This window comes from Mauremys reevesii, linkage group 9 (genome assembly GCF_016161935.1).
Source record: "Mauremys reevesii isolate NIE-2019 linkage group 9, ASM1616193v1, whole genome shotgun sequence".
In the NCBI taxonomy this organism is placed as follows: domain Eukaryota; kingdom Metazoa; phylum Chordata; order Testudines; family Geoemydidae; genus Mauremys; species Mauremys reevesii.
The window spans coordinates 10365546-10388856 of NC_052631.1; the positions used below are offsets into that span (position 1 = coordinate 10365546).

The following is a 23311-nucleotide window of genomic DNA, read 5'->3' on the forward strand; positions in this document are numbered from 1 at the left end:
GCGGCTTGAATGTCTTACAGATGCAGCACTTATCTGTTTGATGGGATTCCCCCAGGCACTTCAGGCAGGGGTCGTGGGGGTCTTCTGTAGGCATCGGCTTAAGACAGGCCGAGCAGGGCTTGAAACCCAGCGACCTAGGCATGAGCCCAGGTACCGCGAAGGAGGGAGGGGAGAAACCCCTTCCTCCAACTACTATATACACTAACTACAAAATTTACTATTAACTACAACTAGAAACTACTAACAACTATAATACAAAACTAACTAGAGAAATAACGAGTAACGACCTAGGGAAGTGGAGATCAGCTATGCCACACTCCACAGTTCCAACGACCGTCATGGGCAGTAAGAAGGAACTGAGGGGGCACTGTGTCGGCAAGCAGTAGTAGCCCAACACCACCATTTTCCTGAAACTAGTCTCAAAAAACACTTTTGAAGACAATTTTAAGACAGAAGCACCAGTGTAAAGCATGCACCTCTGCTTCACTTTCCTCATCTCTAAAATGGATATAATACCTTGCTTGTCAGGGCGACTTCATTCATTCATGGCTGTAGGGCACCATGAGAGCTATGGATGGGATGTACTATAGTGGTGCACAAAACCAAAGAGACTAGAAATTCAACAAAGTCAGACAAAGTGGCATTAAACAAAATGAGCAAATTTTAATAAAATTTAATGATTAAATCATTAAACAGAAGTTATATACATTGCTGGCACATGTGCATCATTCAGTCAAATAATCCCTTTCAACAGTTAAAAATTAGGTTTAATGATACTATTGTGTTACCATTTTTGTATCTTAGAAAAGATACCGGTGTGTTTAAAGTGCAAACTTGATGCCAGTTAGCGATATTTTAAGGTAGCAACGAGTAGTTTTCATCCAATCACCTAGTTATAAACAATGTTAATTATACATGAGTATCCTAAGTTTAAAAAAAAAAAATCTCCGATCCTATGCTCTTAAAAGTTGTCTGATATATAACACGATACTCTTGCATATACCTGTCTGTCAAAAAGATATCTTGTAACTTGACTAATACCAATCTTTAAACATTTGCAAGACAGAAAAACAGACTCTGTTCTGTCCATTTCTCATACAGATTTTAAGGGCACAAGCTCAACAGCAATTCAAGATCTAAAGAAAATCCTTTAACTGTATCCAGCGTAATAACATTATTTTCTCAGGTACTTGATTGGTTTTTCTGCTTACTTCCTTTTTGTCTCTCAAATTCAGCAATTTGATTAAATATGTTGAGTAAGTTCTGGGGCAGGCTCTTTTTAACACCACTTTCTGATTGCCCTTTACCATTGAGTGTAGTTTCCTCATCCAGCTCCTTTGCTTTAGTAGCTTCCCCATGACTACTGTCCCTATTTTTATATTCTCCCCTTTCATTTGTACTCTGGGTTAATTCACGTCTGCTACCATCATCACTTCCACTGTACTCACATAACCAAGTGCTGCTGTACTGTTTATTCTTTTCTACTGACTTGCCTGAGTAATCTGACCCTGCTGGAGAAGTGGAATACATGCTCTGACTGGAACCACGCTTTCTAAACTGCTCTTTTCTCCCTGCTACTTCCTTTTCTAACTTTCTAAAATCATGTGTATTTATTTTATCATCTGACTTCCAGTGATATGAACCTGAGGAACTCCTCCTATTAGAGAAGGATCTGTCTGCTTTACCCTGTTTTTCATTTTTGCTGCTGATTGACTGAGTCTTGGAGCTACCATAAGAATCCCTTGAATCTTCAGACCTACCTCCAAAAGTGTCTTCTTCATCAGCAGAAGTCCTTGATAGAGAACACTGTCTCTCTCTCACCTCTGTCTTTTGATATACTAATCTGTCCTGCCGCTCCAGCAGTTTTTCCATTTCATATTTTTGGTTAAGGAAGGAAGCAGAGGTATCAGCTGGGGGCGAGTACCATTCATCTTTCGTACTCTGATCTCGCTGATGCGAAGAAACCCTAGATGAATGTTTTTTGGAGCTGCGAGAGGACACTGATCGATTTCTACTCCTTTTCTTGTGCCTTTTGTGATCAGAAGAGGAGGAAGAGGATGAAACTGATACATCAGATGAGGAATCACTTGAGGAGGAGGAGGAAGTTGATCTTCTCCTTTTCTTCTTCAGCCTAAAAATGTAATTAACCTATGAGGCATCACCACCACCAGAATCATCTATAGACTCTACAAGTTTCTGGCAAAGCTCTGTCCTTTTCAAGGTCCCTGGAACACAGCTCCAAGACCAAATATTTAATAAAAGCCTCACTGGGACACGGAGAGAACCTTTTAGCCACACAGTATTTTAAAAAATATTTTCTTATGTATATTTCAGCCACTTAAAGTGTGGTGGGTCAGCTGGGAAGGATACAGGATTGTATAGGGTCCTGTGAAGATCATATTCTTGAAGTAGCTTAGTTAGCAAGCTTCAAATATGCTATTGCAATAAAAAAACACTGAACTTTGAAATAACCTAAAGTAATATTTAAACCACCACCGTGACTCAAAAGAGGGAGCTCTTTAGATGAGTTTAGGGGAGATCCTGGATTGCGGTCAGATCTGAGTAATATTCACAAACCACTAGTGACAAGAAGGTATACTGGGCCCAATCTGGCAAGCCTTGCACATGTAGAATTGCCATGATTTCAAGTGACATTCCTGTGTAGGGAGGACTTTAACAATCAGGCTTTTTGTGGCCTTGGCATTACAAGACAGGTTCTTCTGGCTGGGTATCCCATCCTACTTCCTAAATACACATTTAGGTAGTTAAGTATTATTTCCATATACTCCCCCTGCAAAAATCCAGGTGTAGTAGTAAAGAACACCACATAGGAAAGTTTGGGGGAAACATTAACTTGTTAGTTCTACCTAACTAAAATTTTCTTTTTTAACTAATGAAGCTATAGGAAAATGGATTCTTCAAGGGGCTTATCTGTTCATTCGCTCTTTTAGGCATAATCCTGCTTCAATAACCTCACTATTTGTTGCTGTGGAAGCAATTCTAATGTCACAGATGGGATTACAACTTTATATGGGGATTGAGCAGCAGGAGCTAGCGAACTATTGACATCAGAGGTTATTTTATGCCATTAACCCGGGTAACAGGGTGGGGAAAGAAAACAGCATATAGAAATTTATCCATGTTGTATCAGTGGCTGTTTAGTAGCTTTATTTAAAAAAACAACACAGTTTATTCCTTTATTAACTGTTGCCTGATCTACCTGTTACCTGGTAAGAAAATGGAATCTAAGTATGAATCACTAATGTAAAAAGGAAGCTTAGCAATAACAGGAACAGAAGGATCACCCATTTCAGCAACTGGATGCTAACTGCTGTTTACTTACTTATGTGTTATACAAGTGATGTTGATGCTCTGGCTCTAATCAGCAGTAGATTCTTTAATTAAGATGTAGTATATTGAATATAATAGGGTTACCTCTTTTCTTCTTTTAAGAGCTTACGCAGTTTTTGTGCACTTGTTTCTATTTTCTTTTCCTTCTGTCTCTCTTCTTTTGCCGCTTGCTTCTCCCTCATTTCCAAAGATTTCTTTTTTGAACCCAGACATCAAAAAAATCATATTAAAAGTAACAGTATGTTAATCCAATATTTTCCCAAATCCCATCCCCCCGCACCACAAGAGGATATATACACACACAAAGAATACAATACCAAGATTTCCAGATGAAGATGTTACATTAACCAAATAGAAGTTGATTGCACAGGAGTTTGGCATTAATCATTGTGATGATCAGTATGGTATTAAGGACCATATTGCAGTAAATATCACATTTTAAAAAGAGACATGACCAGCCATTGCATTGGTACCCATGACCCAGGCCAAAAGATGCAGGAAAAATACAGCAAAATTAGTTATGTGAATGAAGATTGAAACAGGGAGAAACGTATCGGGAAAATGGTATTGTAGTTTGTATATAAAACGTGATGACATATCCAATTTTAAAATGTTGTTGGAAGTGGCCATGTTCAGATACAAACCATTTTGTAGTTGTACCACAGCCCAGTTTGATGCATGATTACATAAGATATCATGTTCCAGTGGGTTGTTGTTGATGAGCAGCACCAGATGTCAGACACAGCAGCAACGGTCCAGTTCAGAAGAAAATGCATTGAAGAAAAACATATAATCAGTATTACAGGAAAAGAGTATTTTACATTTGAATTGTAATTCATATCATTCTACTAGGGCAGCTACAAACAGACACATGTAAACCAAGGTTTACTTAGAGGTAACGGAACCATCAGTTACTAAACAATTAATCATTAAAGGCATGCTAGGTAAGGCTATTAGCTGGATAGGCTCCTGTACCCCACAGCTCTCTAAGGGCTTGTCTACATTGTGCAACAATATGCACTATGGGGGGGGGGTGGGAGGCAATTTCTAAAAAAACACTAAGGTGCTAACTGGTCCATGTAGACCTTGCTGGTGTGCACTAAAATCTCCCTGATGCACTTTAACGTAGTACTGTTTGAAATGGTTTGAAACAGGTGGAATTCATATCCAGGGTGAGCAGCAAGTCTCTGGATACCAGTTCTCAAAGGCTTGGCAATGGTCATAGAAGAGATACTGCCTTAGGATATAAGGGAAACCCTTAATTTATTGTGGGCAAACTTACACAAACTGCTGAACAGAGAGCCTTATGTTCCTCAGCTGCAACAGTGACCCTCATCACCATCAGTATAACTTGCAATGAGAGTAAAACCATTTCCTTCACTTGTTTAAATCACTTTTATTTGTGACTTAGGTTGCAAGACTTAGGTTGTAAGCCTCCTTGTTACAGCAACAATAACTTTTCTCTGGATAATGCCAAATATGTTGGCAGTGCCCACATACTGCAAGTGGACATTTCTGGAGTATAATTTAGCTTTAATAAAGGTTACCATAAATCTCCTCTTTCCCCATCCTTCAACAAAACCTTTTCACGTTCTGGCTTCCCCAACCTGCTAAAGCAGTGTCAATCAAGCCCTGCATAAAGAAACCAGCCTGCATGCTTCTATCCCAGTCTATTTACTTCCTTCAGCACAGAAGCATTGAGTACAGAAACCCAGTGCCCCACTTCTCTAACTTTAATTCACTCTTTTAGATCCTATCTGGAAGACAATGTAAGTAAAGGAGACAAATGAAAAAGCCACAGAAAGAGGAGGCAACAGACAAAGGAGCTTGGCACGGAGACCCCTAGGGGCTCACTCAGGAAACATGTTGTGGGCAGGGGAGAAAAGAAAAAAAGAACCCTGGAACTTGCTTCCCCCATTATTTCCTCCAAAGCTTGGACCCTGGTTAATTGTTATTTTTTTCTCCATTTTAAATAACTGCCTTGTTAATTTGCACCTCACAACAAGTCCGGCAGAATTCTGGATTATCAACTGACCATAACTGCTTGGTTCAGTGACATGGTGTCCACAGCTCTCTCCAGGCCTTTAATTAAGATCCTTCTTGTGCCACATGAAGATACACAATGTCTTCCTTTTGAGCTAGCCCTGATCAGTCTTACCCTGCTCCTCTTTGAATATTCCTAATTACAACCCTCTGGCATATGTCTAAAACTGACCTATTTGGGGATTTTACCCTACACATAGCCCTGGTCTACATTAGGGAGGCGGATCGATCTAAGTTACGCAACTTCAGCTACGTGAATAATGTAGCTGAAGTTGACGTACTTAGAATTAGTGTAGTGTCTTCACCACGGTGAATCAACTGCTGCCGCTCCCCCCGTCAACTCTGCCTGCACCTCTCATGGCGCTGGAGTACAGGAGTCCACGGGAGAGTGCTCGGGGGGTTGATTTATCGCGTCTAAACTAGACGCGATAAATCAATCCCCGCTGGATCGATCGCTGCCTGCCGATCCGGCGGGTAGTATAGACATACCCAAAGTCTTAATTCCATATCAGCAGTCCCGCTCATGTGTGAACAGGTTGTTTCCTCCTCCCCTTCATCAGACACAGTTACTGAGTTCTGGTCTTTCCCTGCATCCGACTGCTGTGCTGTTGCTTCCCATGCCCATCTGAAATGATCAAGCCATCCACAGGCACCTTGCTTTTTGTAGATGCAGCCATAATACTTACTGTGACAAGTGTGTTGGAAAGAGGGGAAAGAGGAGAATAAGACACAGTAACCAGTAAATAATTTCCCCCTTCCCAATGTTTTTAATATGAGTTTTGATTGTAGTAAATAAAGTTAAGAGAAAGTAAAGAATCACCTGCATATGTTTACGGAGTTTCAGTAAGGCATCCTCCGCTTCTTTAAAAGTTTCATCCAAAATTAAAGCTCTCTTATAATAATTCTGAGCGTTTAATAGGTTATCTTCCTCTTCCAACCTAACATTCATATGAAAAGTGTTTACAACACAAACAGAATTTGGTTTTGATCATACTGATCATCTCAGACTGATGCATATTAAAAAAGGAACTCAATAAAATGCAGATGTTTACATCCCTGACATGTCATTACTTCCTGAACATCAGCAGTACTGTACTTTCAAACTTTGATTCCAGGTTTTCATGAATAAAATGTTCTGTTACTTCTGAATGAGTCTCCTGTTTACTCAGATTGATTTTTTTTCCCCTGAATATTAATTCTGCAATTCTTACAGTTTTTCTGAGTATTTATATGCAATTAATTCAGACGTTTGTTTTATTAAACACAAATCATGGCATAGTTGTAAAAATTTAAAAAAAGTTATAAAAATGCCTTATTAAATATTCATCCAAAAATTTCATAGAATGTTATGTAGGTTTAATATTCCATCAGCTAAACTGTATTGAGAAGGGAAAAAAAACAGTAAGGAGGAGAGATTTAAACTGATGTGTGGTAGGGTGGGACGACATGAGAGAAGGTAAACAGATTATACACCTTGAATTGCTTTCCCTGCAGACTTCTCATTGTTGGCACGCAGGCAGGCAGGAAGGAGATAAAACACTCCCTTTTTAATATACTTAGCCAGCCCAATATAAAAAAAGAGATCATGAAAAAACTGAATTGCTCATAACTGCATAAAGAATAGAACTGAACACTTACTGGCCTCCTCTTTCCACAAGTGTCTGACATAGGTATTTCCTTGCATTTCTATGGGTTGGACAGTTTTTTAATGCAACTTCAAAATCATCTATGGCTTTGTTTAAGCTTCCTTTTGTTGCGTAACTATAAAAATGGAAAAGCAATACAGGAATTTTAAATAAATGTCACAATTTATCTTTTAAATAGATTATTGGAATCCATCTTTAACAACAAAGGGGGGGGGGGACAAAAACTTACAGTGCCCCACGAGCTACCAAGGCTTCAACATTTTGTGCATCTATTTCCAAGGCCTTGTTGTATTCATTCATAGCCTCCACGTGGCGGCCAACCTTAAAATAATCAACCCCAATCTTCACACTAGAAAATGGTTTAAAAAAAGTATTACACAGAGTCATCAAGCTAAACAAATATACTTAAAATCACAGTTTGAGAAGCCTTGCAACTTGCAGTACATCATCCTGCCATAAGAGTAACAGAATGGAAGCATTTTAGCAAGATATAGTTTCAAGAGTTGCTGTTTAGATTAATGCCATATTTACATCACACTAACGTGTAAATTCTTTTATCTGAAAGCTTAGAATTCAAAGTCACCTCTGTAGAAAGCACACATACATGATACACTGTATTCTCCATTTACAGTACTTTAGTGTTTTTCTAAGACTTGTCATATTACCCCCTAATGTGTGTGTGTGTGGGGGGGGAGAAGAGTGTGTTTTAGGCCATGTCTACGCTTACAAGCTTACAGAAGCACAGCTGTACTGATTCAGTTGCGGCTACACGAGCGATCTTACAGCAGCACATTATACAGATGGGAGAGAGCTCTCCCATCAACATAATAAAACCAGCTCAACGAGCAGCGGTAGCTCTCCTGCTGACATGGTGCTGCACACACGAGCGCTTATGCTGGCTAAGCCTATGTCGTTCGGGGTGTTTTTTTTACACCACTGAGCAACAACAGTTTTGCCAACATAAGTGCTAATGTAGACATGGCTTTATAATGTACAGGGACACATTCAACACTACAGTAAGGGGGCACAATGACACTGAAGTCAATTTGCCCCCATGTAAGATGCTTTATGACTTATATTTCATATCTTGCCAACTGAAGCTTCTCTCACACATTTGTCTAAAATAAATTTTCTTCCAATGAGTTAACAGTTGGGGCTCTGAATTTCATATCAAATTCATGATGAGACTTCACTACAGCAATCAAGATTAATGATTTAATATAGCACTATATGGCCACAGATTATAGAAAATGGTTGTACTTAATCTCCAATGAATAAGACCTTACTTGAATTGGGGGGATGATTGTCAAATAATTATGGCTGAGTTGCAGACAACACATGGAAAATTGCAGAAAAGTAATAATGGACCTTTATTATGTGCAGTAATTTGGAAAAGCTTAGAGCAGGGGCCCTGGGAGCGGGCGGCCAAGGCTACCACTGTGGAATTTGCAGTGGAAGCCTAATATTGTGGGATTCGCAATATCGCAAATTAAGTAGGGTTTAACTAATGAAATAAATGATGTGCTATATTAAAATTGAAGACCGTTTCTAAGACTGGCATCATCTCTACCATCACTAATTCCATCTCATTCCCCTTTCAGCTGTATCATTTTTATGTCCGGGACTACTTCCCAACTAAATATTGCTTCTGTGGACCTGCCTACTCATCTCAAGAATTTCCATGGACAGGAGTCAAGGCCTGAATGGCGAGGAGCAATTCCCAGTTTGACTGGGTTATGGGCAGAGGCTGCTGAGCTGAGAGAAGATAAACCTTCCCTATTCACCCTCTTCTCCATGCTGGACTGAGGGAGATTGGCAAACCACTTTGTCTATTCCCTTTCCAAATCTGTGCTTTTCCTGGTAGAACTGGAAAGGAAACTTGTTTCCCATTCTGAAAGAATTTTGAGATTTCAAAAAAAGCTTTCCCATCCTGAATAGCAACAAAAAGTCAAAGTCTTGATAGTTTCCGCACAGTTTCAATCACAAAAAAAAAATCAGTTTGGGTCAACCAAAACATTTTGTTTAGATTTTGACCTTTTTACATTTAAAAGCGTAAACTAACTACAATATCAAAACAAAGTCATTTCAAATCAAAAAATTAAGTTGCTTCAGCAATGTTGAAGGATGATATTTTGACAATTTTGAAATTTTCTAATTAAAAAAAATAAATCAGGATATTCATCAAAACCAACTCTTTCCTGTGAACACTTTCTGTGAATCCGCATTTTCCAATGAAAAATATTTTGTGGAAAATTCCTGACCAGCTCCATCTCTTGGGTGCCTGATAAACTACGGAAGAGCAGATTACACTCTGCAGCTTCATCCCAGGCACAGCCCAAAAGAAACAGCAGCTGCCCAAAGCAGCCTCTTCAAATGCCCTCAGTATGTTCAGTGTTGATACATAGTGACAGATGCCAGCTCAGGCCACACGGGAATTGCTCACAAGTCCAGGTTCGGGCTCAGGTGTCAAGACAAGGAAACTCAAGGTCATCTGGTTTCTATTTATAAAAGGCTGAGCCGGGTACTAAGGCTAGGGTCCTATGGGAAAACTGAGGAGGCAAGACAGTAGTGCTCAGCTCTAATTTCAGGAGCCAGCACAAGTTATAAGTGACCTTAACCTTTGGGAACTAAACTAAAGGCTCTTCCTTAAAATTTGATTTTTTTTACTTTACAAACAAAGAGAGCATTTCTCCACCCCCACGACCTATCAACTGACCACAGCCATTCAGCAAGTTGCTCCTTGGTGATATTCAGGAGGTTATTCATGGTGAACACTGGTACGAAGAAATATGAAGAACTATGACCATTGATTCTAAAGTAGATGCCACCTAAATTGCTTGACAAGAAAATTAAATACTCTGTACCATTTCAAGGCCCAAGATGCAGACTGCTTTTTCCTCAATGCAAAGGCAAAGTCTTCTTCATTGAAGCTTTTGCTGTTAAAAAAATATATATATATCAAGGGAATAAATTATTAACTGCCCACGTTTCCTTCTAAGTCTACATTATCAAAAATTTATACAAAGATTTAGAAAAAATTTCAACATGGCTGAAAAAATACTGTATTACTCTCCCCTCAATCAGCAATAGCATTTCTGATTTCCAAAGTCAGCGCCTCCCTAAATTTATTCGTCTATTGCAGTCAAATATACTGTCCCATGTCAGTTGCATTAATATAGATTAAATTTTGAGCTACACAGCAAATGGGAAATAATCTATATGTTAATTTTCTGTATTTGAGAAGGAAAAATTTCTGAATCTGTACTGCTCAAAAGATCAGGTCCATTAGTAAAACAAGCAATTACTAAGAAGTGTTAAGGATAAATATTATTAGGATGTAAAGTAACCTGTAATTTTAATCTAACGTTACTACCAATATACAATGAACAGTTTACCCAGTTAAACAGTATCAAGCAGATTACTGGTGGATGAAGTAGCTTAGAATTCTGTCAAATTCTAAGGGTACGTCTTCACTACCCGCCGGATCGGCGGGTAGCAATCGATTTCTCAGAGTTCGATATACCGCGTCTCATCTAGACGCGATATATCGAACCCCGAACGCGCTCCCGTCGACTCCGGAACTCCACCGGAGTGGCAGTAGCGGAGTCGACGGGGGAGCCACGGACATCGATCCCGCGCCATAAGGACGGGTAAGTAATTCGAGCTAAGGTACTTCGACTTCAGCTATGCTATTCACGTAGCTGAAGTTGCGTACCTTAGATTGACCCCCCACCCCCCCAGTGTAGACCAGGCCTAGGAGTAATTTTGTTGTTCTGGAGCGTCTTCTTTATACTTAGTTGATGGGCTCACATTATCATCAGCGGTCATGCAAAAGAGGATCAACTCAAGGTTGAAGTAATAGTGGCCACAGGAATTTTTAAATAGAAACTAAAAATCAAGAGACATTTCAGGCAGTGGCATTTTCTCTAGAAAGCAATGGAGATGGTGCAGTGTCACTGTACCTTTGCAGGCCTCTCATTAACGATGGAGGGCTGGATTCACTTAGTCCTAGTTTTCCTAATAAAAATTCAACTACTGATGGATTAGCAAATCCCAAGGAATGATGTAAGACTTTTTCATACGTCTCTGAAGTACTGGCTACTTCAACACTTCTCCTTAAAGAAAATATAAACAAACAAATATGACCACCCATTTCTTTAGTAATGCTGACATATTACTAAAGAGTCAACACACATTGATACTTTTACCCACACTGGTTCACAAGCAAATCACATATTTCCACTTGAGGCAAGGGAAGCTACAACACATCACCATTTGTTTCATCTGAAATAAGAACTCCTCTGCCTTTGTTGCTGTTCCTCCTCATCCAGTAGCTGCAGAATTCTGTGGTCAGTTTCCTTTCCCTTCCTCCTCCTGTTTTATCTCACCCTTTGCCCTACTGACTAATGAGAAGCAGTACTAGAAAACCTCATTTTGGCTCTCTCCTCCTGCAGTACCAGCAGCAACTTCTGGGCCTTGAGCCAAGCCCTACATGCACTCCAAAGGGGTAGTTACATTCCTGTACTTCTTGCTGAAGACAGATTTTAAGAGTTTCATATCTGAGCCCTTTAAGTCAGTTTATTAATGGTCCTGTATTCTCCCAAGTAATGCTCATTTCCTACAATATATATTTTCTCTCTCTCTTTTGGCTAAGATTACCTCATTCTGGTTTCTTCATCTGTGAAGCAAAATACATCCATATATGAACAGTGATGCTTTTATTTAGGAAAACAAGTCAACAGTATAAAATTGAAGAATATATGTCAATCAGCAGAGTAAAGGAAAACCTTGACAAAGACCTTTGAAAAAGGACAGTTTCTGCCAACATATTTGGCAATTTTTGCCAACAGTTTCTTGAGACAACATATATTTAACAAACCAGATCTAGTGAGTAGAAGAGAATGCAAGTTCTTACCTATAATGTAAAGGCAAGTCTTCAGAACTAATTACCCCCAGTTTAGTACTAGATAGACTGGGTGGAAGAGCAGAGCTGTGCAGTGATATTGTGAGTTTTTCATGGTAACGATCAATGTCCTTGATTGCAGCTATCAAAAAAAAAAAACCACAACAACACTGAACAACAGCATCTTAAAGTTGAGAACAAAGTCAACAAAACTGGAAATAAACAGCTTTCAGAACAGTTTTAATATGCATTTACCTTGTATAATGTCTCCAGTTTGATAATATGATAAAGGATCACCATGGCTGCTATGAGAAGGCACATCTCTCAATGGACAAAGAGCCTGCAATGGAAGACCAAAAATACGACCAAGAACACTGATCTTAATAGATACTGTGATATTGAAGACTAATGTGAGTAATCCAGTTTCCACCCAGCTTTAATCTTTTAATCCAAAAGTTCATTTTGTGATCATTAAACTAGATGGAAACTAGTCTTATGCTATGTTTACACTACAGACCTCACAGCAGCACATCTGTACCGCTGTAGCTGCACCACTGTAAGGTCGCCTGTGAAGCTGCTCTATGCTGACAGGAGAGCATCTCCTGCCCACATAGCGCTGTCCACATTGGCACTTTTGTTGGCAAAACTTATGTTGGTCCAGGGGTTGTTTTTTTTCCACACCTCTAACTGACAAAAGTTTTGCCAACGAAAGTGCTAGTGTAGACAAAGCCTAAGTCTGTCCAAAATTGAGCATGAAAGCAGAGTGATATTAGTATGATTCAATTCAGATTGAGGTCCATGCATCTATATAAACACTAACTTTTCAACTTACAGCTAAAATATTTGAGCGGTAAAGAAAGAAAATGTCTTGCTGAGACAACAAGGCAAGCTTCCACTTTAATCAAAGGCACGATGCATTAAGGCTTTGAACTATTAACCATCCCAGAGCTCAGGTCCTTAGCACAAGATGCAGCCAACATATTAGAAAGCCGGGACTGCCCTGCATCAGTTTACTTGTTACTGATCATACTCAAGTCTTACAGTGATTTCTAACTGCGAGATCTCTCTGACGACGCCACTGCCCAGACAGATTAACACCATGAAAAAGCCAAATTCACGAATAGAACTAATCCTTCCGATCACAATATCGCCACGCTCAATGTCTCGGAAAAACAGCTCCCTCCTGTCCTCACTTGGCACCTCCATGAACTGCTCCAGGGGTGGCATAACAGCATAACAATCTGCAATTAATGGGGAGAAAAAAAGTTATGTAGTAACTGCTCTACCTTCTGAAATCTCTAATTACAGTTCATTATAGTATCAGAAAATCAATGTGATTTTTAATAAAGCTCTTTATATTCCTTTATTAGGCATTATGTATAGCCAACACTTCCCAACATACATAATATTGCAACAGGAACTCTTGTTCCTTCTTGACCTGAGGAAACTAAGCGCACTCTTTCCTTTCTCACCCCTGCCCTAGCCAACCAAGTCCTCCATACCTATGTCCGAGTCCCCAGAGATCTCATTCCCTCCTCCCCACAGTTATACTTTAATTTTCTGCTCAAAAAGGATTGGGTAACATTTGCTTCTCAGAGTCTGTCAATATCATTTCTTAAGTCAGCCAGAGAAAGTAATTTTTGATCAACACAAGGTCAACACTTGCTTCATATATCCACCACAAGCTTTCTGGCAACCAGCATCTGCTAGTCACTGGTTCACATCTATTGCATTGAGTTATTGGCAGAGCGAAGCAAGATCCTGCATTCAATTTGACTTCTCTGTTGTCTAACTGCTTCAGCCAGCTCTGTCACTGTCTACAAATCAAAGAACTGGTTTGCTATTGCATCTATTCGCAGCTATTAACAACTTTCAGCATAGTAATACCTTTATCTCAGCTCTGCCCATTCTCCCAATAGAGTCTAATACGTTGACACCTTAACTCAAAGAGTGAAAAGAAATGATGGGGTGATTGGGGGCAGAGACTATGGCACGGGGTGGATGTACAGAATCCCCGAAATTATGGGGGATGGAAAGGTGGAAAACAGGGAGCTTGCGGGAGGAAAGCAGGGGAAACAGAGAAAGCCAAGAAGGCCTGCTATAAGCAATGAGCTTGTTCTACAGAAGTTATGAAGTGTGCATTTTCACATCACAATTTTGCTCCCAGCGAAAAATCTCCTAGGAGCTTTCCTGTCTCTACCCAATTTATCTTCAGCCAACTGGGGGGTCGGAGGGACTGGGCACTTTCAAAGGACCTATTGTTTCTGAAGAGCCTGTTTGCTGAGACAAACTTCACCCACTCTGTTCCAATGGAGAATTCATAACATCACAACTCTTCCAGCCTTAGTTTCCACAGTTACACTCTCAGTTACTTGAGACAGCCACGTAAGATTCTACCCCCAGACACCTTTTTAGATGGTCCTTAAACCTGAAAAGCCATTTGCACTTAAAAAGTTGGATAGAACACAGCATTTGGCCTACTTGAACAACAAAGTATATAATTGTCTAGTTAATATAATGGAGTGACAGCAATTTTAGTATTAGACTTCACATTACGAGTACTTTTTATTGACTGTTTATTTGAATGTTTTTTCAAAATGCTAAACACAGATATCCATTAAGTAACCACGGGTGGAATGGTGGCCCCACCTGCGCTCTGCCTCTTCTCCTCCTTGTTCCACCCCTTCCCCAAGGAGGAGAGCATGAGTGGAGGGGGCCTTGCGGGGAAGGGAGGAGAGGAGGGATGCGGCAAGGGTGCTGAGCCTGGAGCAGAGTGGGGGTGGAGCTGTGGGTGGAAGAGGTGGGACAGGGAGCTAGCCTCCCCCAGGGGAAGCTTCACCTGGCACCCATGTAAGTAACCAAAATGCCCATATTTTTGCTTTTTTCACAGCGTGTCACCACATTTTTTCCAACAATTGTTTTTTAAACAGCAGGTGACTTTCAACCTTAACAGAGCTGCTTCCCCATCAAAGAAGTTTGCTGGGGCGGGGCGGGGAGAGAACAACTTGGAACATCCCCAAGTCTGTACAACAGAATGGTAGAATTCCCATTTCTTTTGTAATCAGGGATCAATGTTAGTAATAACTCCTCCCTGCATTTACCTGGTGAGCATCACAGGCGCTCCAAATGTTTTACATAGGAGTACACCCTAACAAACCTGTGTAGCAGGTAGTAATCTAGTTGTATGGATAGGGAAATCGAGGCAAAGCAAGACTGAAGTCAAAGTACAGGATAGAACCCATGTCTTCAGAGCCCCAGACTCATAATAGAACACTGTAATAGCTGCATTCCCCCCACATGCTTAGCAATATGTGCTTACTTTTACACTTTGTTCCTTAAAATAATGCTAGAATATTGATGGTCCCTTTGGACAGTAAATATTGAATAGAAATTCTCTGAAAGAAGGCTCTTCATACAAGATACTGTGTATGGACAAGATATTTCTTGCAATAATTTATCCATTAACAGTTCATGCTTGAATTTTACAGTTAATAAGATTAAATATTCTCAATTCCTGAGCTAACACTTAGGGCTTGTTCACACAAGAAAATTAATCCAGAATAGGGTTGTGTATAAATTTAAAGCAGATTAACTATTTCTGAATAACTCATTGTGTATTCCAGAATAAGTGCACACTATTCTGAATTAGTTTAATCTGCTTCCAGAATAAGAGCATCCACACATGAAGTTAAACAGGAATAACTTCCTGTGCAGACAAGCCCTTAAGAAGCATGCTGTGACCTTCTGAACTCTCAAAAAATTGTTACATTTCAGTAAAGCAAGTTTGTGTCCACCTAGGTTTGTAATTAAAATTGGGGTCTTCCACGAATACAGGTATTACATAAATCAATCTTGTAAAATTAAGCTCATCCATTCACTTAATACAAATAATTTTCTCACCAGCTCAGTAAAGAGTACGGAAGTGTGAGAAAGAATTTTACAAGGCTGACGTGACTTAGTGTGATCTATGACTAATGACATCAATGCTTTAGATAAAGGCATAGACAGTACACTTAAAAAGTTTGCGGATGATACCTAGCTGGGAGGGGTTGCAAGTGCTTTGAAGGATTGGATTAAAATTCAAAATGATCTGCACAAACTGGAGAAATGGTCTGAAGTTAATAGGATGAAATTCAATAAGGACAAATGCAAAGTACTCCACTTAGGAAGGAACAATCAGTTGCATACATACAAAATGGAAAATGACTGCCCATGAAGGAATACTGTAGAAAGGGATCTGTGGGTAAGAGTGGATCACAAGCTAAATATGAGTCAACAACGTAACACCTGCAAAAAAAAAAAAAAAAAAAAAAAAGCGCAACCATCATTCTGGGATGTATTAGCAGGAGTGTTGCAACCAAGACACAAGAAGTACCGGTAATTATTTTGCTCTACTCTGTGCTGATTATGCCTCAACTGGAGTATTGTGTCCAGTTCTGGCACCACATTTCAGGAAAGATGTGGACAAATTGGAGAAAGCCAGGGAAGAGCAACAAAAATGATTAAAGGTCTAGAAAACATGACCTATAAGGGAAGACTGAAAAAAACTGGGTTTGTATAGTCTGCCAAAGACTGAGAGGGGGACATAACTGTTTTCAAATACATAAAAGGTTGTTTCAAGGAAGGAGAAAAATTGTTTTCATTAACCTCTGAGGATAGGATAAGAAGCAATGGGCTTAAATAAGAAGCAATGGGCTTAAAGAGTGGTTTAGGCTAGACATTAGGAAAAACTTCCTGTCAGGGTGGTTAAGCACCGGAATAAATTGCCTAGGGAGGTTGTGGAATCTCCATCATTGTCTAACCTGCTCTTAAAAATCTCCAAACGCCTGTCAGAGACAGTCTAGATAATAGTTAGTTCTGCCATGACTGCAGGGGACTGGACTAGATGACCTCTCAAGATCCCTTACACAAGTCATATTTGAGGTGGTTGGGGTCAAAGGAGACAATGGGCTCAAAGAACCCCAGTCCAAGACTGACTTATGTCTCAGTTCTGCAAATATGCATTTGTGTAACATTATGCATGGAAATAGTTCCACTAATTGATGGATAAGTGTGTGAAGAATCCAGGGCCTTTTTTGTACATCTGTTTTTTTAAAAAGTGGAAGCTGTTTTGAGAACTAGAAGACCCAGGATACCTTCTGCTTTAATGACTCCATTTTCACAACACTACTACAGTTGAGTGTCACTCAGGGTGTTTACATTGTCATATTAGATAAACTGAAACTTATTTAAACAAAAAATGCAAACATGTTACCTTTTCCCACCATATTCCACACAGTATAGGCCTTAATCATGGTTGACTATAATGAGAATTATTTTAAAGTCTGACAGATGTGTTCACAGTATTGTGAAGATTATTTATCTACTCCATGCATTTCTAAACTTCAAAAAAAACTTGAAACAAAATAACACACTTTTTACAAATACCATTTATTTTTAAAAGTGTATTGTATACACAAGACCTTTACTGGATTTCTCACAGCTAATTTGTCTCAGAGAGAATCCCTTTTCACCTGTAATTATAGGATTTACCTTCATTCTCTTCATTTGATTCTGAATCTGTTGATACATTTGGTTTCCATGAAAGAGCAAAAAGGAGATCAGCTTTTTTTGCAATGAAGTGTTGTATCTCAATGTTATCAATTCTCTTCTCTTTCCTATGAAAGAAAGAAAAATCTAGTACTCCCCCCCCTTTTGTTCACATAGCATGCAACATCTGTTACATAAAAAGTCTAGTGCTTTTTTTTGGTGTTTTTGTTTTAAATCACTGTCCAGGGCTTTGCATAAGCATTTAATGAAATGTGTCCCAACGTATACTACTGATTACATGTTTAGTACAAAATGCTTTGCCCAAGTTTTTCTATGTCTAATGTCAAGCATGGTAGGTAGACAACATATGTGTACAGCACCAGGAACATGAATGGTGCTTAACAGTAAAGCTTCCAGAACTATGGTGTTTGGATTTTCTCTGCCAAACTAAACCTGGCAGATTTCAAGGTATGCTACAAGGTGCCTTTGCGTCAGCTTTTGGATAGAGCGTATAGCCACTACTAGAAAGTAGGGCAAAAAAAAACCTCCCCCTGCCATTCCGTTTCAACAGCAAGAAAGAAATCCATCCTCAATACCCTGAAGCCTTTCAACTCTAGGGGATGAAAAACACTACACAGGAAGAGGGTATTCGTGTAAGGCGGCCCTGTTCCTGGAGTCAAGTGACTATGTGAAAAACGTCAAATTTCATTTAAAAAGAATGAGTTTCTAGCCCTCACGGCTCCAGAAGAAAGCTTGGAAACAGGACGCCGAAACCAAAAGGAAAAGACAACAAACATTCATTTTTAAACAACTTCTGATTTTTAAGCGTCATGATGGGGGTTTGGGGGGAGAGGGGGTTGGGGGGGAAGAGGCGCCGAGGTTTTTAAATGCCTGTGGCGATCACTACTACTCCAAGGGAACGGCACGGGAGCTGCGCGGGGCGAGGGAGCTGGGGTCAGCGCCCAGGCTGGGTGAGGCTCTGCCCGAGTCTCAGAGGACACAGAGTCCAGGGAAGCGGATCCCCAGTTGTGGCGGGGGAGGGAGCGCGGGCCCCTCTGACCCCGGGGGTCACCGACAGAGCAAACCCTCGGCGGGGGCACTAGAGCCGAGAAAGGAGCTGGGGGCCTCCTCAGAGCCGGGCTGTGGGGCGGGACCAGCCGCTTCCTCCTCCCGCGGCCCGGCCCGGCTCCTTACCTGGCGGGCGGCTGGTGCTGGGCTTCCCGGGACGGCTCCAGGCTGGGGCCCGCGGGGGGCAGGAGGCCCCGGAAGTCGGGGTTATCGCGCTGCTCGGTGCGGAGCAGGGAGAGCAGCGCGGGGCCGTGGAAACCCAGCGCCTGGCGGAGCAGGTCCCGCTCCATCCCATCCGCGCGAGCCCCACAGCGCAGCAACCGGAAGCTTCACACGAATAACCTGGAAGTAGAACCCGCCACAGTCCCCCCACGGGGGGAAAGGGGCGGGGTTACAGGGGAGGCCCAGCCCTCGCGCATGCGTACAGCGGGAGGGTGGGCGCTTTGAGGGGGCGGGGCGAGAGAGGCCGTGTGCTCCTTCCCTGCCCCCCCCCCCCATTCTTTGCTCAGGCCGCCGCGCGGGGGCGCTGGCAAGGCGGGGCGCGGGCTCCCGGAGCCTCCGGCCTCAGCCCACCCGTCTCGGTAGTTGGGCCCCGCCCACAGCTGCAGGGGGGGGGGGGCGTTCAAAGATACAAGTCAAATGCGAGGGGCAGCACCCCGCCGGCGTGGGGGTGCCTGGGGGACAGGGGAACAGACCGGGACAGTCTCCATTTTGGGGTCTTTTTATTATTATCCCCCCCCCACTCCCATCCCGATTTTTCACACTTGCTGTCTGGTCACCCTAGTGGTGGGGCATGAGGGTGGGTCACTCACACTCCCCGCTGTTCTCCGCCAGGCCCCGGACGGACGGACGGATGAGAGACTGACTTGTGTGAACAAGTGACAGCTGCGAGTCTCGCGCTTCCTCGCCACACGGCAGGGCTGGCGTTGCTGGAAAAGCAAAGGGGGCAAGAGCCGATCCCATTATGAGTCTTCAGTCCGCCTGCCTGCGCTCCAGCTCGCTGGCCAAGCTCGAAGCGGGAATCTGGCCAGAGATTATATTTCCCTCTTCAGCAGCCGTGCTCTATTGACACCAGAATTCACTGGGATTAGTGTAGTCGAAGTCCATGACTTTATTCTGTGTTTTACATGGTGATCAACTAGATAAATGACTTATTGTTGCTTATACTGAGATATTATGTGGCAGACCTGATCAAGGGCCAGTTGTGCTAGGTGAATCTGAAATTTCAGGGTGTTGTAATTGTAGGGGTCCTAACCTAAAAAGGAGCGGGGGGGGGGGTTGCAAAGTTATTCTGGGGGGGGATGTGGTACTACTACCCATAGATGCCGACTCCGTGGGTGCTCCGGGGCTGGAGCACCCATGGGGAAAAATTGGTGGGTGCTCTGCACCGACTGGCAGCTCCCTGCCCCTCAGCTCGCCTCCGCTCCACTTCCCTGAGCGTGCCGGCGTGCCCGCTTTTTCCCCCTAGCTTCCAGCACTTGCGCTGCCAAACAGTTGTTTCGCGTGGCAAGCACTGGGAGGGAGGGGGAAGGCGGAACGCTTGGGGAAGAGGCAGGGATGGGGTCAGGATTTGGGGAGGAGTCCAATAGGGGCAGGGAGGGGGCGGAATTGCGGTGGGGTCTTTGGGGAAGGGGTTGGAATGAGGGCAGGGGCGGGGCAAGGGTGGAGTCAGGCCAGGGCCGGGGCAGGGAGCCACAAGAACCCACGGGCACCGTGGAAAGTTGGCATCTATGCTACTACCCTTATTTCTGTACTGCTGCTGCTGGCAGTGCTGCCTTCAGAGCTGGGTGGCTGGAGAGCAGTGGCTGCTGACTGGGAGCCCAGCTCTGAACGCGGAGCCGCCATCAGGAGCAGCACAGAAGTAAGGATGGCATGGTATGGTATTGCCACTGTTACTGCTGCGCTGCTGCTGATGGGGTGTTCCCTTCAGGGATGCGTGCCTGGCTAGCAGCTGCCGCTCTCTGGCCACCCAGCTCTGAAGGCAGCGCAGAAGTAAGGGTGGTAATACCACAACCCTCCCTGTACAATAACCTTTCAAATCCCCCCCCCCTCCCGCCCCGCAACCACTTTTTGTGTCAGGACCCTCAGTTTGAGAAACGCTGGTCTCCCCCCATGAAATCTATATAGTGTAGGGTAAAAGTAAACAAAAGACCAGCTTTCACGGTCCTTGACACTTTTTTCACGTCCACGAATTTGGTAGGGCCCTACACATAAAACAAAGTTGGTCACAGTTTCAGACCCAGAGCAGGCAGAAATTCACACACACATGCTTATCTTTAATTACGTGCATATTGGCAGGTTCAGGGCCTAAATATATGAGATAACAGGTATGTCCAAGTTCCAACAGATGAGGAGCAGAAGGCAACAGTTATTTATTAGCATAATAAGTAGCTGTTATAGCACATCAGTGGTCTAGCAGATCTTCTCTACTAACATACATAAGCAAAATCTTTACAAATGGACACTTCTGTTTCACTTTGTGTGGAGGTTATGCTATCATAGCTTTAAACTGACCTAACTTATAATACTTATGTCCGTTACATACTAGTTCATACTCTAGTGTACACAATGAAAATTGCTTCCAAAATATTGTCTTATCTCCTAAAATGAAAACATCTTGCCTATAATAAAAGCAAATATACATTAAGCAATTATTACTATTTTAAATATATTAAGTGTTCTTAGGAGAGCAGACTTAAAAAGCTAAAATATCCTAAAATACAGTTAATATAGGTCATCTAACTGCAATGTGTAACTGTGAGATAAACAATTTTTTAAGTTATTGAAGGCAACAAACTTGCAACACCTTTGAGGCATGCTTTATCACACAGTAACATGTGCCTTGTCATTAGCACATCATACTCCCACGTTACTTTACAAAATGATCATGCTTTGATTTGTGTTACATATTTCAAAACCATTGGCCTAACAGTCTGGGTTCTCTTACTCATCACTTGCTATTAGCACTTTTTATCAAGACAATTTGGTATCCCTTCTCTCTACCTTCCTTGCTTTCTAGCCCATCATATCATCTTTCCTCCTAACAGAATGGCATTCAATTTCCTTGAAAAGGAAGTTGCTGAGGATAGTTCACTAGAGGATGCTATAAGACCACAGTGGCTAGTCTTCCCCTTCTAAAGAAGTGTGTACAAAAAAATTGTTTTGGAAATTTATCCTCCCAGAATTACATGACTCACATGTAGAATCTGGGTTTTTTTAGTGAGGTGCTGCTTCTGCATCCACTTTTTCCCCCGAACTAGCTGACTCAGACCCAAGGACATCAATGACTTGCTAAGGTTACAAACAGTGAATTGGTGACTTTATGAATCAGAACTAAGATGCCAATCCTACAAACTGCTCCAGGCAAGCAGATCTCTGCCCTTGGAGAGTCTTATTGACTTTAATGGCTTCTGTATGGGCAAAATATTTTGCAGGATCAGGACCCTGCATTTCCTTTCCTCTGCTCTAACTACATGAACAGGATAAAATAGTCCAAGGTAGAGCATGGCCCCTAATAATGAAAATTGGATTCTGACAAGGATTGTGAGTGCAATCTAGTGTTTCAACTTTCAAAGAGGAGGCTGAGAGTCAGGAATCCTGGGATCCCTTCCCAATTCACTTGCTGAGTTACTTTAGTCAAATTATTTATCCTCTCCATCCCTTGTTTTACCCATTCATAAACTAGATCTAATTATACTTATGGCTGAGATTTAAGTCAGTGTAGAGGATATGAATGCCCAATTCTCATAAATTTTCCTTTGGAATTGGGTATCCAAACCTCAAAGGCAACTTTGAAAATCTAAACTCTTGTCTACTCACAAAAGTTGCATATGCCTCAGCAGCAATGACCTGCAAGAACCTTTCTGCCAACCAGGGATTGCTAGAGCATATTGTGTCCCACCCATGCTCCTCCCACCCAGGCTCCTCCTCCCCAAGTTGAGGGGTTAGGACAGACCTAGCATGGGGCCAACTAAACCAACCATATGTCGTTTGGGGGTTCTCCTGCACCAGAGAGATCTCCAGTATTGCAAAAGGGCCGTATCAGGACTAGATTGAGCTGTACATGTTTTTTTAAAAGGGCAATCCACTGTTTGCTTGATAACTTATTGAGTACTGAGATTGTGTAGTACCTATACTTACTGCAAAATACCACCCCTTTTTTTTCCAAATAAGTAGGGCCCTACCAAATTCTCGGCCATAAAAACACATCACGGACCGTGAAATCTGGTCTCTCCATGAAATCTGGTCTTTTGTGTGCTTTTACCCTATACTATACAGATTTCATGGAGGAGACCAATGTTTCTCAAGTTGGTGGTCCTGATGCAAAAGGGACTTGCACGGGGGTCACAAGGTTATTTTAGGAGGGTTGCAGTATTGCCACCTTTACTTCTGCACTGCCTTCAGAGCTGGGCAGCCAGAGCAGCAGCAGCTGTTGGCTAGGTGCCCACTATGAAGGCAGCGCCCCGCCAGCATCCGCGCAGAAGTGAGGGTGGCAATATCATACCATGCCATTCTTACTTCTGCGCTGGTGCTGGTGGTGGTTCTGCCTTCAGAACTGGACTCCCAGCCAGCAGCCGCCACTCTCTGACTGCCCAGCTCTGAAGGCAGCGGCGCTACCAGCAGCAGTGCAGAAATAAGGGTAGTAGTACCCCACAACCCCACCCCCACCACACAATAACCTTGTGATCCCCCCAACTCCTTTTTGGGTCAGGACCCCTACAATTACAACACCCTGAAATTTCACATTTAAATAGCTGAAATTAACAATTTT

At 42.1% G+C, this 23311-nt stretch overlaps 1 protein-coding gene across 5 annotated transcripts; it reads right to left on the minus strand.

Annotated features, from left to right (window-relative positions):
• Positions 1-638: 638 nt before the first annotated feature.
• Positions 639-18898, minus strand: TTC14 (tetratricopeptide repeat domain 14). Of its 5 annotated transcripts, XM_039488872.1 has the most exons (13): positions 18667-18892; positions 17476-17600; positions 12985-13184; positions 12199-12283; positions 11956-12085; positions 11003-11155; positions 9905-9976; positions 7270-7389; positions 7033-7155; positions 6215-6332; positions 3996-4112; positions 3436-3545; positions 639-2131 (listed from the first exon to the last, which is right to left on the minus strand). In XM_039488872.1, the coding sequence occupies exons 1-13, from the start codon at positions 18828-18830 to the stop codon at positions 1183-1185; spliced, it is 2466 nt and encodes an 821-aa protein (XP_039344806.1). In that variant the 5' UTR covers positions 18831-18892; the 3' UTR covers positions 639-1182. The 5 variants fall into 5 exon arrangements, with proteins under 5 accessions (XP_039344806.1, XP_039344807.1, XP_039344809.1 ...); XM_039488873.1 differs by lacking the exon at positions 3996-4112 and having other exon boundaries at positions 18667-18891; XM_039488875.1 differs by lacking the exon at positions 3996-4112 and having other exon boundaries at positions 1999-2131; positions 3436-3528; positions 18667-18898.
• Positions 18899-23311: the final 4413 nt, after the last annotated feature.

Excerpts from the sequence above, each read along its gene's own strand:
- TTC14 (XM_039488872.1), bottom strand. The coding sequence starts at position 18,830 with ATGGAGCGGGACCTGCTCCGCCAGGCGCTGGGTTTCCACGGCCCCGCG. Across the intron at positions 11,156-11,955 it reads GACTTGCCTTTACATTATAG|GAGAAGTGTTGAAGTAGCCA; the intron begins GTAAGAACTTGC and ends ATTTTCTTTAAG. Across the intron at positions 7,390-9,904 it reads GCATCTTGGGCCTTGAAATG|TGTGAAGATTGGGGTTGATT; the intron begins GTACAGAGTATT and ends ACCATTTTCTAG.